Source organism: Aphelocoma coerulescens, chromosome 26, assembly GCF_041296385.1.
Source record: "Aphelocoma coerulescens isolate FSJ_1873_10779 chromosome 26, UR_Acoe_1.0, whole genome shotgun sequence".
Classification (NCBI taxonomy): Eukaryota; Metazoa; Chordata; class Aves; order Passeriformes; family Corvidae; genus Aphelocoma; species Aphelocoma coerulescens.
In genome coordinates, this window is record NC_091039.1 from 6,628,696 (window position 1) to 6,640,635 (window position 11,940).

The following is an 11,940-nucleotide window of genomic DNA, read 5'->3' on the forward strand; positions in this document are numbered from 1 at the left end:
TGTCACGCCGAGTGACATTTGGTCATTCATTTTCGGACAAAAGATCTCCTGCTGCTCACTGTCCTCCCTCAAATATTGGCTTGTGCCAAAGGGGAGCTTCTCAGGGCTTTGATTCTGTTAATCTGCTTTCTCATGGGTTTCATTTGTCCAGCTGTCAGGGCACGAACAGGTGAATTCATCTCCCCATGCTCTGGCAGTGCTCGGGAGAGCTGCTTTTTCAGCTCCATCACTCTTTTAGGGAAGACAGACATCTGGGATTTTCCACGACTCTCTGTTGAAGAACAACCACCAGGAATGATGCTGGGATGCAGGGAGGGACTGCAGGGAGGGACCACAGCTCGTCCCTGACTGCAGGAAATCAGTTGACACCCGGTGACACAGGGGCGGCCTGGTGAGTTCCTCATGGATCTTTTTGGGCTCTGGATCGCAGCTTGGGGGTTTTATTCCACACCTTCAGCTTATGTTGCAACCATCACAGTTCATCCTATCCATCGATCACACCCCGTGTGTTGCATGCCTCAGTCCATGCCAGGCTCCCTGCTTTCACCTCAACCAGGGATTTTACACTTCTGTACCCACTGCAGGGCACGGCAGCAGCCCAGGGCCGTTCCCCTTCGGAAACGGGATGCCAGCTGGCAATGCCAGCAGTGGGAAGGAGCGGGGGTCGCAGCAGGCAGCTGCCAGGGCTGAGGGGTGCAGGAGGGCTGCGGGATGCTCAGCCCCTGCTCCTCTCCCGGAGTTCAGCTCATCCCGGCCGCTCCCGGGCAGTGAGGGAGGAGCGGAGCTGAGCAGAGGACGCCGTCGGGCAGGCTGAGGAGGAAGAGGATTTGCAAAGGGAGAGCAAAAGGGGTTTTCTCCTCTCAGAAATTTCCAAACCCGAGCGTTCTGCTGTCGCTGCTGCCCCCCCGGGGACGCTTTCCAGGCTCTCGCCTTTCCTGTTGCACCAGAGTCAGACATTCCCTCCCTTCCAGCAGCTCCGGGCGGGTGCGGACGTGTCCCGGCCCCTCCACGCCTTTCCCGATTCCAAACCCCTTCCCACAGGGATGCAGCCCTGGGGACGGGGCAGGTGAGCCCTCAGCTCCCTTTGGGGGCTGGCAGGGAGGTGCTGAGCGGGGCAATGTGGATTTGAGAACCGGTGAGCGGGGGGAGCTGCTGCCCTGCTCATCCCAGCACTGCAAGTGCACAATTCAGGAATGATTTGTGTTTTATCCGCAATGAAACTCAGTGTCTGTCAGCGAACCCAGCCCGCCGTGGTCACCTCTTGGTCATTACAGCTTCTTACACTGCTTTATCTGTGGAATATTCAGCTTTTCCCACCCTTTCTGTGCCTCTCTGGGTGGGCTCCCCTGTGATACCTCACAGACCATGAGTTCCCCAGTCTGCTGAAAGCCACTGGATTCTTTATTGCTCGTGCATACAAAAACTCCAGACCGTGTCTGCCCTGCAGGTGCTGCCCACAGGTCGCAAAAGCTTAGAGAAATCAAAAGCGTCAGATGCTGTTCTGAAGGGTTTTCCAGCTGCCTTTAAAAGAAAATGGGATTTTTTTTCTTTTTTCTTTCTTTTTTTTTTTTTTCCCAATGCTCCTTCTGGCCTGTGAGACGTCAGTGCTGGAACTGGGGCTGCTGGTGGGATGAGCCACTCGAGTTCCTGCTGCTCCCCAGCCCAACCTCCTCACTCAGTCCTGCACTTCCAGCCCAGCCCCCTCTGGCGTCAAACGATTCCTCCTAAATCACCGCTCGAAGCTGAATTTAAGCAAAAAGAGGTCAAGCTATAGCAAGTTGTGGCAGCAATGAAGAGTGTTGCTGGCTGACATCGTGATCCTCAAGGCAGAGCCGGTCCCAGGCGCTGCCACCTCCCCCTCAGACCTGGTCCTGCTTGGGGGACACGTCCAGGACAGCGCTGTCCCCCCTGGAGCTGCCCTGGGCGATGCTGTCGGAGGTGACGAGGAAGGAGGAGTAGGCGAGGTCAGCATCCTCCTTGGAGCTCTGGGAAGGACAGGAGGATGCAGTCAGGGGATGGGGATGGGCAGCATTTTGGGGATATCTCAGGATAACACGGGGACACGGGAGGAGTGGGACAATCCAGCGGATCACACTGGTGCCGCTGTGAGCATCACCCCTGGGAAGACCCCAAATGTTTTCAGGTTCGGGAATGCGTGACAAGCCTGTCCCTGGGTGTTGGCATCCAGCTCCCCTGTCCTACACCTGCTGGGCTTTACTGGTTCCCTGAACTTCCTTTATTGCTCCAGTTCAGCTCCTGGCACTTACAACACCCACACCTCACCTGTTGGTACGGACTTTGAAAAACACAGGCTTGATTCTGGCACCTTCAGCCACTGCCAAGTGGTGCCACTGAACCATGATCTTACCTGAGGGGAGGAGAGGCAGGAGAGGGCAGGGAGAGGCAGAGAAAATTAGGGGAAGGCAAGGATCTGAGGAGCAGCCCTTGCAATGGCAGAGCCCTCCCTGTGGCCCCTGTACCACTGAAAAGTGGGATGTGCTCTGGTTTCCAGCCATCTGCTTATCCCAATGTTTCCCATTTCTGGTAACAACCCCAACCTTCCTGACACTGGCTGGGGCTGCTTTGGTTTATTTCCTGAAGCAAAGTGACTGCTGCAATTGTCTCTGCTGAAACAGGGAGTCAGGACAGGGGTGAGACCACCCACGGGGGCTGGTCCACAGCAGGTACTGGATCCGGGTAAAATGGAGAGCACCTGGGTGTAAATAAAGCCCCTGGGAGGAGACACTCTGTTGCACAGACTGCAGGGCTGTGGCCACATCTCCCGGGTCAGTGGCCTCTCTCCTGCCTCCTCTTACCCTTTTTGCCTTCTTGGTGTCGGCAGCGCTTTCCAGAGTGTCCGTGGTGGTGATGAACTCTGCAGGCAGAGAAAGGGAGGTGTTGGGGAGGGGGCAGGGGCTGGCAGGTGTTTCTGTGGCTTTTGTGGGGTATTTCAGCAAGGAAGGGCTGAGCCCGGGGCAGGGCTGGGGTCACCCACTCACCGTCCGGCCCCATGGGGGTCTCCTGGCTGTCCTTCACGCAGGCGCTGTTGCTGGCGCTGTAGTCCCTGACGCTTTCGAAGTCTGACATGCTGATGTTCGTCCTGTAGCTCCCCACGGACACCAGGTCTGGTGAGAGGCAGGAGAAAATCCCTCAGGTCTCGCTCAGAGCGGGTGGGAGCACGTTCAGACCCAAACCCTCTGTGCCAGGCGATGCCGTGTGGCACAACGGGCAAAGCCCAGGGAGGGCTGGGCTCTGTCTCAGCCTGGGCGCTCTGGGAGTTGGAGCCCTGTGGATGGGCTCAGTGGGAGGAGCAGGGAGTTGGAGCTCTCTGGATGGGATCATTGGAGAAGCAGGGACCTCCCCTGCCCATCCTGGTGTGGCACCAGGAGAGCAGCTGAGCCCAGCACGTGGGTATTGATTTAACTTAGTGCTGCTGCAGTTTCTTGGGAGCCCAGAAAGGCAGGGACTCACCAGATCTCTTCATCTGCCTGTATTTGACAATGGCAAAAGCTGTCACGACGATCAGGATCAGCCCAGCAAGAGGGCCCAGCACCAAGGCAAGAGTGTTGGAGCCGTGGCTTTCATCAGAGCTGGAACAGAGGGAAGGAGATCTCACTGAGAATGATACATGTGAAAATCCAGCAGGCTGAATCTGGGCAGGATGGTAATTCTGAGTGAGCATGATGCATTTCAATCAATGAACTGGATCCTAGCACATATAATTAATAAAAACCAAATAAAAATATAGGCTAAAGGTTGTGCTGAAACAGCTCCATCGGCAGCTTGGTCATAAATACGTGAAGGAAAATTATCTAATATTAACAAAAGTACTTTCAAATAGCTGTTTTGTACCTGGAATTTCTAATAATTTCCTTCTGATACTGTTTGCTTGAAGTAGAGATTAATTGTGAGTCATCTCGCCCTTTGCTGTCATTTTTTATCTTCTCTGACATTTAGAGTAAAGTTCTTTGTGGATAAGATGATTTTTGTGTTGCTAAACAACACAGCCAGGGTGCACAAACACAGCAACCACAACGGGTCCATATAAACCCCACAAAAATGATAAATGGCAGGGGAGGGAGAGAACCAACCTTTCTGGGGCAGCTCCTTTTCGCACCTCAGCATCGCTGTAGGCTCCTCCCGGGGGAACAGCTCCGGACTCGGGGCTGGAATCGCCAACATCCAGGAGCTCTGGGCTGTGCTTGGCATCGTCCCCTGTGTGCCCCGGGAAAGGAGGGTGGTCAGTGAGCAGCAGCATGAGAATTGGACACAGAAACTATTTGGATGTGTTTCGTGGACGTGGAGCTGCTGTGGGTTTTGGCTTTCCATGAGAGGCTCTTCAAAATGGAGGTTTGAGATCTGAAATGATCTCACACCAAATAATTTACTGCGAAAATCTCAAGCAGGCTCTCTCTGCCTGTGAACTTTTGAAAGTCTTGCATTTCTAAGTAAAAAGGCTTGAATTTCTAAGTTCTGCCTCTAATATGTCCTGATCAAACTTTGCATCCTTGCTTTGCTTTTACTCCTGGCTCCTTGCCCATCAAAAGCAATGAAATAAGGTTGTTTCTTTCTCTTTTCACTTTGGCCATCACCCACTCAGGGTGGCTAAATATGGGATACCCAGAGCTCTTCTCTTTCTCTGCTTCTAACAATGTTCCTCCCCCAAAACCATTTCAATTCCAAGATACTCCACCAAGGCTGAGACCAAGCCCCCTGCTGTTGGTGTCAGCCTTTCCTGCTCCTTACTGGTTTCCTGTTTTTTATTAAGACAAGAAGTTCCCTGGAGAGAGATCCCTGAACTGGATCAGTTCTTCACCTGAAAGGTGCCAGATGTTGCCTAAACTCAATGACGATACAAACTGAATAGCAATAATTAGTACGGGTGGGGTTAAAAGTAAAACGTGCGTGGAAAGAGGTGAGTTTTAGACCGGATGTTTCATGACTGGGAAGTCAAAACGGAGCGGGATGAAAGCCCCGGAGGCAGAGGGTGCAAAGCAGGGCGCTGCTGGCACCTCTGGGAGATGCTGGGCGGCAGCGCTTCTGTTTTGCGGTGCTGCAGCCTAGCGGTGATGGAGAGCGCTCCCCGGGCAGAAGGCAGCGCGCTCAGAGCCGGGACAGCGGAGCAGCCCCGCCCGGGGCTCACCTGCGGCCACCCGCAGCTGCACGGCCAGGACTTCCCCGAAGAGCCCGTTGCGCTTCACCCCGCACCAGTACCAGCCTGCATCTTCCTCCGTCACCGGGTCAAAGCTCAGCACAACCGTCTTGTTGGACGTGTTACAGGTGGCACCTGGCCCCGGCAGCCCCTGGTCCTGCGCTGGCAGCACGGGGCAGCCGGTGTAGTTCCACTTGCACCAGTACTTCTCGTAGGAGTAGTACTTGCAGGGGTAGGAGCAGGTCAAATCCAGCCGGGAGCCCACTGGTGCCTCCACTTCCTTCTTGCCAGTCAGGCCAGGCTCTCCTGCAAGGGCAAACGGGACATCAGGGCTGCTGTGAGTGGTTTGGGTGGCGGGGGTGGCTGCCAGCAGGTAACGGTGCTGCTGGGGATGGAGCTCCGAGGGGAAGTGCTCCTTGCATTGCTAAATTAAAGCTAAAGATGCTGTTTATGGTTCTTGTCCTGCAAGGCTTAAGAAACACTTAAATGAGAATTTTCTGTGAAAATTCCCACGAAACTGAACCTTTCTGTCTCAGTTGTAAAGCTGCTGGGGTGAGTTCAGGCTTGGAGCTCACGTCTCTTCCCAAAACACCAGATTGCTCACTTGGGGTGCTCAGGAGGTGGTTTTGTACCTCCTGAGCAGGCAGAGAACCGCCAGTGCACAGCTCTTACCGTCTACAACCTTCAGCTCCGTTGATGATTGCTGCTCCTTCAGTTCATTTGACATGCACCAGTAAAAGCCTTCGTCCTTGGCCTCCAGCTGGTTCAGGACGATGGTGACGGTTTTGTTTCCGGGGTTCTCGAACATGGCCACTCTTCCCTCGTACGAGTACTTCACGTACCCCGTGTTGTCGATGATCTTGTCACATCCCTGGATTCTCCACTTGCACCAGATCCTCGTGGTGGATTTCTTTAGAGGATCATAGAGGCACTCGAAAGTTGCCGAACTTCCTTTTGTCCCGGTGACTGTGGTCTTTAACTGAGGGAAGTTTTTGTCTGTTGGTGAGGATGAAATGAGCAGTTATAAATGCCTCACTTGTGTCCATGGGGCATTCTCCCAAGAAAATCGACATTATCAGATCAAACAAAGCTGCTGTGGGTAAAGCAAGGCCAGGCAAAGCTCAGGGGGGCAGCCAGCAGGAGACTGTCCCGGCACCGGTGGGAACTGATCCTAAAGGGTCAGCCAGGCCTTGCTTTTCCCCAAATTCTCTGGGTGTTTGTTGGCTTTGTGGACAGACATTCCAAAGCTTTTTTCCCTTTGCTGGAGGGAGCATCTACATCTGTCAGTTTGGGATTTAAGGAAGTAGGGGCTTGAAGAGACAGCTTGCTTGCCTCAGACTGGGGGGTGGAATTTGTCTCCTGGAGTTTTGGGCTGGGGAACAGAGCTACCCACTGCTGGGAAGGTGAAGTCTGGATACAAGCGTTATATAGCGATGGTTTAGTACATTACAGGTGGTTAAATGAACAGAAAGAAGGATTTAGATGAGAGAATAGGGTAATAGCAAAGAGAAATTCGAGGTCTTGCTAAATAGAGTGAGACTGCTGGTGATGCTCCTGAAGAGAAGGAGAGAGGAAGGGGAAAACACACTGGGAACAGCTCACCCTCGTAGATAAACACGTCCAGTTCCTTCGATTTTCCTCCGCTCCCATATTCGCCGGTCCCACAGTAGTACAAGCCTGCGTCTTCCCAGTCCATCTGAGTCATCGTGACACTGAATGAGCCTACAGGCTCCTCAAAAGTCAGCAGAGCTCTGCCTTTGAAGGCATCATCAATTTCCTGATAGCTGTTGATGATGGTCCGGCAGCCTTCCTCGTCCTTCTTGCACAGGTATCTCTTCATGTCGGCAGTCTCCGGCCCAAAGCTGCAGGACACGGTCCAGGTGCTGTGGAGCTTCACGTAGAAGAGCTCAGGCGCCTCAGGAACAGGTGGGGCTGAGCACAGAGACACAGGCAGGGGCTGAAATGAAACTTTCCTGAGAGCACCGAGCACCTGCAGCTCTCAGACACCGGGCAGGCCATCGGTGGAGCCTTGTTTAAAAGGGAGAGGGGGGGAAAACTAAAAGAAAATGGTATTTTAGGGAGCCTGTGATTACCTTCAGCAACAGTGAGAGTGACTCTGTAGGAGAGCCCTCTGCCATTGACCCCAAGACCACACTGGTAGGAGCCGGAGTCCTCCAGCCCCAGCGCCGAGATGTTGATCTGGAAGTTCTCTGCCTCGGGGTGGTCAGTGAGGGACACTCTGTCCTGGTAGCTCGGGGCGACGTAGTTCGTGGACACCATGGTCACACACCTGGAGCCCGACTCCCTGCACCAGTACTTCCTGTCGTGTCTGTTCACCGCCGTGGGCGGGTAGAAGCATTTCACGGTGGCCGAGCCGCCCAGCACGCCATGGACCTGCCGCGGGCCGAACACGGGGCTGGAGACTGCGAGGGGAGGACAGGCCGGGTGTGAGTGCCCCACGTGCCACGCTGGCCGCGTGTCCCAGGGCAGCGGGGCGGCCCCAGGGCTGGCCAGCAGCAGGTGCCCGCGGGGTCCCGTGGCACCGAGGGGCACCCGTGAGATAAAGATGCTCTCCGGACCCTCCTCCTCCCTTCCCGATGTCACCTCCGGTCCTTGGCCACCCCAAGACCTGTGCCCCGGGCAGGTGACACTCACTGCTTGCCTTGGGGGGGTATCTGCTCTTTGCAGATCCCGCTGGGAGCAAGGCGAACAGGAACAGCAACGCCAGCAGAGTCATTTTTCTCGCATTCCCTGGAAAAGATGTGGAAGGATGTGGTGAATAATCACACTTGCAAAATGTTAACCATCCAAGAGTCTTCGTGCTTTGAGGATATGAGGGTTGTGGCTACTTGAAGTTGAGAGAAATGTGGTTTTTAACTGCTCCTATCAGGGAATTGAAGAGGAGAGAGGGAGTTGGTAACTCTGTTCTTGCCAGTGATGCTGCAGGGCAACAGGACTGCCCATGGATCTCATCCCAACACTCCAATATTCCCTCTGTCACAGAATTCCTGCCTGAAGCCTGTATTTGGTGGCTGCTCTTTGTTTCCCTGCTCTGTCCAAGGACACACAAAAGAGGAAAAATGGTGATATTTTCACCTCTACTTTTTTTTCTTTTCCCAGCTGCTGAGGAACTGAGTGAGCTGCAGGGATTTGCCTCAGCTCTGCTCCTCCAAAAATCAGATTTTATGGGCATTTCCTGAGCACAGCTCCTGATCCACCTGCCTATTCCAAGTTCATGGAAGGCACCCACAGGAGCTGATGAGAGGTGCCAAGGAAAACCCTTACAAACAAGCGGAGGAATTTGATTTCAGGGCATCGAGTGACACAATTTTATTAAGGGTAATTCCCAGCAGAAGGGAAAAGCTTTTATTTCCCTGTTAAGATCAAAGGTGTTCTGTTGTGCCTCTTCCTTGTATTGTGATTTCTCCTTGTTCAATGGCCACTGGTAGGTGGCTAATAATTAACTCACTGAGCATGAAAAATTCTCTTTCAAACACATCCCAGAAGTAGCCAGCAAGGCAAACATAACAAATTCTGCAGAAAGTAAACAGCGTGGCATGAAGAGAGCCTTGATATTTGCCCTGGGCTCACAGCAGCTCCGCTGGCTGATGGTCACCTCACTGCCCTCCAGCCCTCACTCTGTGGTGCAAGCAGGACCCCAGTTCAGCCTTGCCCATTTTGGCAAAGTTGAAATAATCTGTTATTCTGATGTCTTCAAAAAATTCAACTGTTTTTGGGATACAGACCATGTTGTTTTGTGGGGTAGGGAAGGGCATTTCCAGGACAACCTGGATGGAACCATCCCCTTCCTCTCCAGTGCTATTTTATGCCTAAATTTTGATATTTTCCAGGTTTCCAGCAGCAAATGCTCTCTGGCCAGGCTGGCTCTTCCAAACCTCATCCATTACAGGACTTTCCCCGCATTTCTGTTGTGCTTTTGGGATTCTGTCAGCCCTAGGGAGAATTATCTTCAGATTTATGATGATTTGGAAGAGACCAGGACTGACCCCTGACTTGGGCAAAGCTGAGCCAGCAGCTGCTCTGTCTGGGCGTGGAACACCAGAGCTCAGTTCCCAAATTCTGCTGAATTCCTGCTGTGGGGATTTCCAGGGGTCAGCCCAGTCTGGCCCATTAGATATTAACTATTGCTCCTAACAACGACCGGTGTCAAGGTCGTGCCATGGGCCCAGCAAAACACCAGGGTTGGGTTGTGACATTTGTCATTCCAGCCTGGGAGCCCTTCTGGCTTTTTGTGGAATGTTTGCTGCTACTCAAATAGTTGAGAAATAATAGCACAGAGGTAATATATTCTATACTGAGGTGATATATTCTATATATTTTATATATTGGAAATATTTTCCCACTCAAATCCCTTTGACCCGTGGGGAAGCTGTGCAGATGCAAATGGTTGTAGGGAGAGCTGTGCTGTGAGGAGGTGCTGGAGGCTTCTGTGCCCAGAAAAAGGGCACAGCAACAAATTTCATCCTGGGTTTTCCACATCTTCAACTGCCCATCAAGGTCACTGCTCACCTTGCCTTGCTGTGAGTTTTATTTGGGGGGAGTGGAATAGGGAAAAGCCCCCAATCCACCCCATTTTCACAGGGTTGAGAATGAGCAATCAACTTCCAGACAGAAGATCAAGCTGACCCAACACGTGCAGAAAATGAAGGTTTCCAGTTCCAAACAGAGGCCCCTTTACAAGGTGGAGAGAATGAATGGGAGGGGCTCGTTTTGTGATGCTGTGAGCAGAAACACCCAGGCAGAGTTTACTGAAGATTATCAGGATTTACCAAGAAATCAGCAGTTTTTAGGAATGCCTGCAGTGCTTAGGACGCTCTGAACTAAGAATGTTTGTGTCAGTTAAACACGTGAGCAACAAACTCCAGAAAAGGAATGAAATAGAAAAAACAGGCAGCTCTCACAGTGGTGACAAATCCCAGCTGGGACTGTGCTGCTGGCCCAGTTCTGTGGTCCTTTCAGCTGTTGGATCCACTCTACACTAACCTGAGACCTAATTTTATGTTCCTTTAAGCTGTTGGATCCCCCACACACCAACTTGTTGCTTTCCAGATCAGACCTTCATGGTTCATCTGTTTCTTGGGCTGGAAAGTGAAACCAGCTCCAGCACTATTAAATTATTTTGGTTTAATTCTCCTCTTCCTGCAAGGAGCAGGAACATTCCATGGCCCAAGAGCACTTGTTCAGCTCAGCCTGGAGGGATTGATGGTGCCAGGGTGGATTCATTAACAGTGGCAATTAGGTGATGTTTATCTGTACCTCAGAAATGTATTGAATCTATAGGAACGCTCCCTTTGCAGAGTAGGAATTCAGGTGTGCAGGAACCCACACCTCCCCTGGCCTGGATGGGACAGGGCTCTGCCAGGCTTCTCTGATTTCACTTTTAGGATGTCCAGCCCATTCACTCAAGCTCCAGTTTCTGTTTATCTTCCTGTTAACTGTACAAGCTTCTCAGGGAGCTTCTGAAGCAGCTCCTCTAGGACAGAACTGCACCAATTCTCTTCTGAAATTTCAAAATCTGCCTGTTGGCATTCAAAAGTCTGTAATGACCTCAGGCTGAGTGGCAAAATTTAGATTACTACAGTAATATTTACTAACTTTTAATTCCTGTGTTAAAACTTAATGCAAATATTGTAATGATAATTAATAATTTTTTCCCCCAAGAAATTAAATATTAAAAATCTACTGCAGAGAAGAAACCATAACTGCCATAAGCCTGTTCCTATGGCTCTTTCAGGAGAAATCAGCCTCCCACCAGTGAGCCCTGAACATGAAATGGTTCCAAACCGCAGCTTCCCTCCCGTGTGAGGAAGGGTCCTCAAAAGTGGCCCAAGACTTGTGTTCTTCTCCTTCCCCATCCCACCTCGGTCCTACAAGAGGTTTTGCATTCCCAAAGATGACGAGGCAGCGTTACTTACACTCAGGGCTCCTCCTGCAGTGTTGGGCACCTCTTGCTTTCCCTCTCAGGCTGACCCTGGACCTGCTGTGAGTGAGCAGTGTCCCGGTCCCCGCGGGGCTCTGGCACTGCCAGCCTGGTTTAAATACTCGCTGCACTTTCAGCCCTGCATTTCCACCTGTTGTGCCTTAAAGGAACAACATCCAGCAGCGCTGCCAGGTGAGCCCCAGCCCACGCCAGGGCCGGGCAGCCAATGCCCAGCCCAGCTCTGCTGTCCCTGCAGGGTGCCCTCTCTTGTCACCCTCCTGATCACAGCCACCCCAAGGGCAGGGGGCTCTCAGGAAAGGTCCAGGGCACCTCTGCCTCCTTTGGGAAGCAGCCTGGTGGCTCTGTGGGGTCAAGTCCATGGAGGGTCCCTTGGACAGCTGGGATTCCTTGCTTTGCCTTGTTTTAATGATGCAAAAGCAGGAATTCCTTCTGACTGGGGGGGTCACATGGAGCTTTTCTCATCCATTCAGGGAAAACTGATGAGTTTGGACAGGATGGCAGCTCCAGGCATTCCTCCATGTCTGGGAGCAGCAAGATCCTGACCCAGAACTGGGATCTTTGACAGATTTGCCAGATCTTAAAGCCAGCCTTGGAAGCATCTTTTGTTTAGCTGAGGGTGTTGAGCTCTTTTCTTTCCATGAATGCACATCTTTTGGGGTGAGCAAGGAGCTTTTGGCTGTTGCTGTGCTTGGTGGGGATCTTGGACCAGGAGAACAGCCATCACCACCTCTCCTGGATGGGAGCAAACCCTGATCCCCTCCAAACTTCCCACCAGGGCTGCTTCCCTGGGCATTCCAAACATTCCCCAGGTAATGCTGGCATTACT

At 52.4% G+C, this 11,940-nt stretch overlaps 1 protein-coding gene across 1 annotated transcript; it reads right to left on the minus strand.

The window, feature by feature from the left end:
• Positions 1–1,378: 1,378 nt before the first annotated feature.
• PIGR (polymeric immunoglobulin receptor) lies at positions 1,379–11,219 on the minus strand. Its single transcript, XM_068995653.1, has 11 exons — positions 11,089–11,219; positions 7,808–7,903; positions 7,246–7,575; positions 6,755–7,084; positions 5,825–6,148; positions 5,144–5,458; positions 4,092–4,215; positions 3,472–3,590; positions 3,000–3,125; positions 2,817–2,875; positions 1,379–1,985 (listed from the first exon to the last, which is right to left on the minus strand). Exons 2-11 carry the CDS (start codon positions 7,887–7,889, stop codon positions 1,860–1,862), a joined length of 1,935 nt encoding a protein of 644 aa, XP_068851754.1. The 5' UTR covers positions 7,890–7,903; positions 11,089–11,219; the 3' UTR covers positions 1,379–1,859.
• Positions 11,220–11,940: the final 721 nt, after the last annotated feature.

What these genes read in the sequence shown, in the direction of transcription:
- PIGR (XM_068995653.1), bottom strand. Translation starts at nt 7,889, where the DNA reads ATGACTCTGCTGGCGTTGCTGTTCCTGTTCGCCTTGCTCCCAGCGGGA. An exon ending in GGAGCTGAAGGTTGTAGACG is followed by an intron (nt 5,459 to 5,824) that starts GTAAGAGCTGTG and finishes TTGCCCTTGCAG; the next exon opens with GAGAGCCTGGCCTGACTGGC. An exon ending in AAAGGAGCTGCCCCAGAAAG is followed by an intron (nt 3,591 to 4,091) that starts GTTGGTTCTCTC and finishes CCTCTGTTCCAG; the next exon opens with CTCTGATGAAAGCCACGGCT.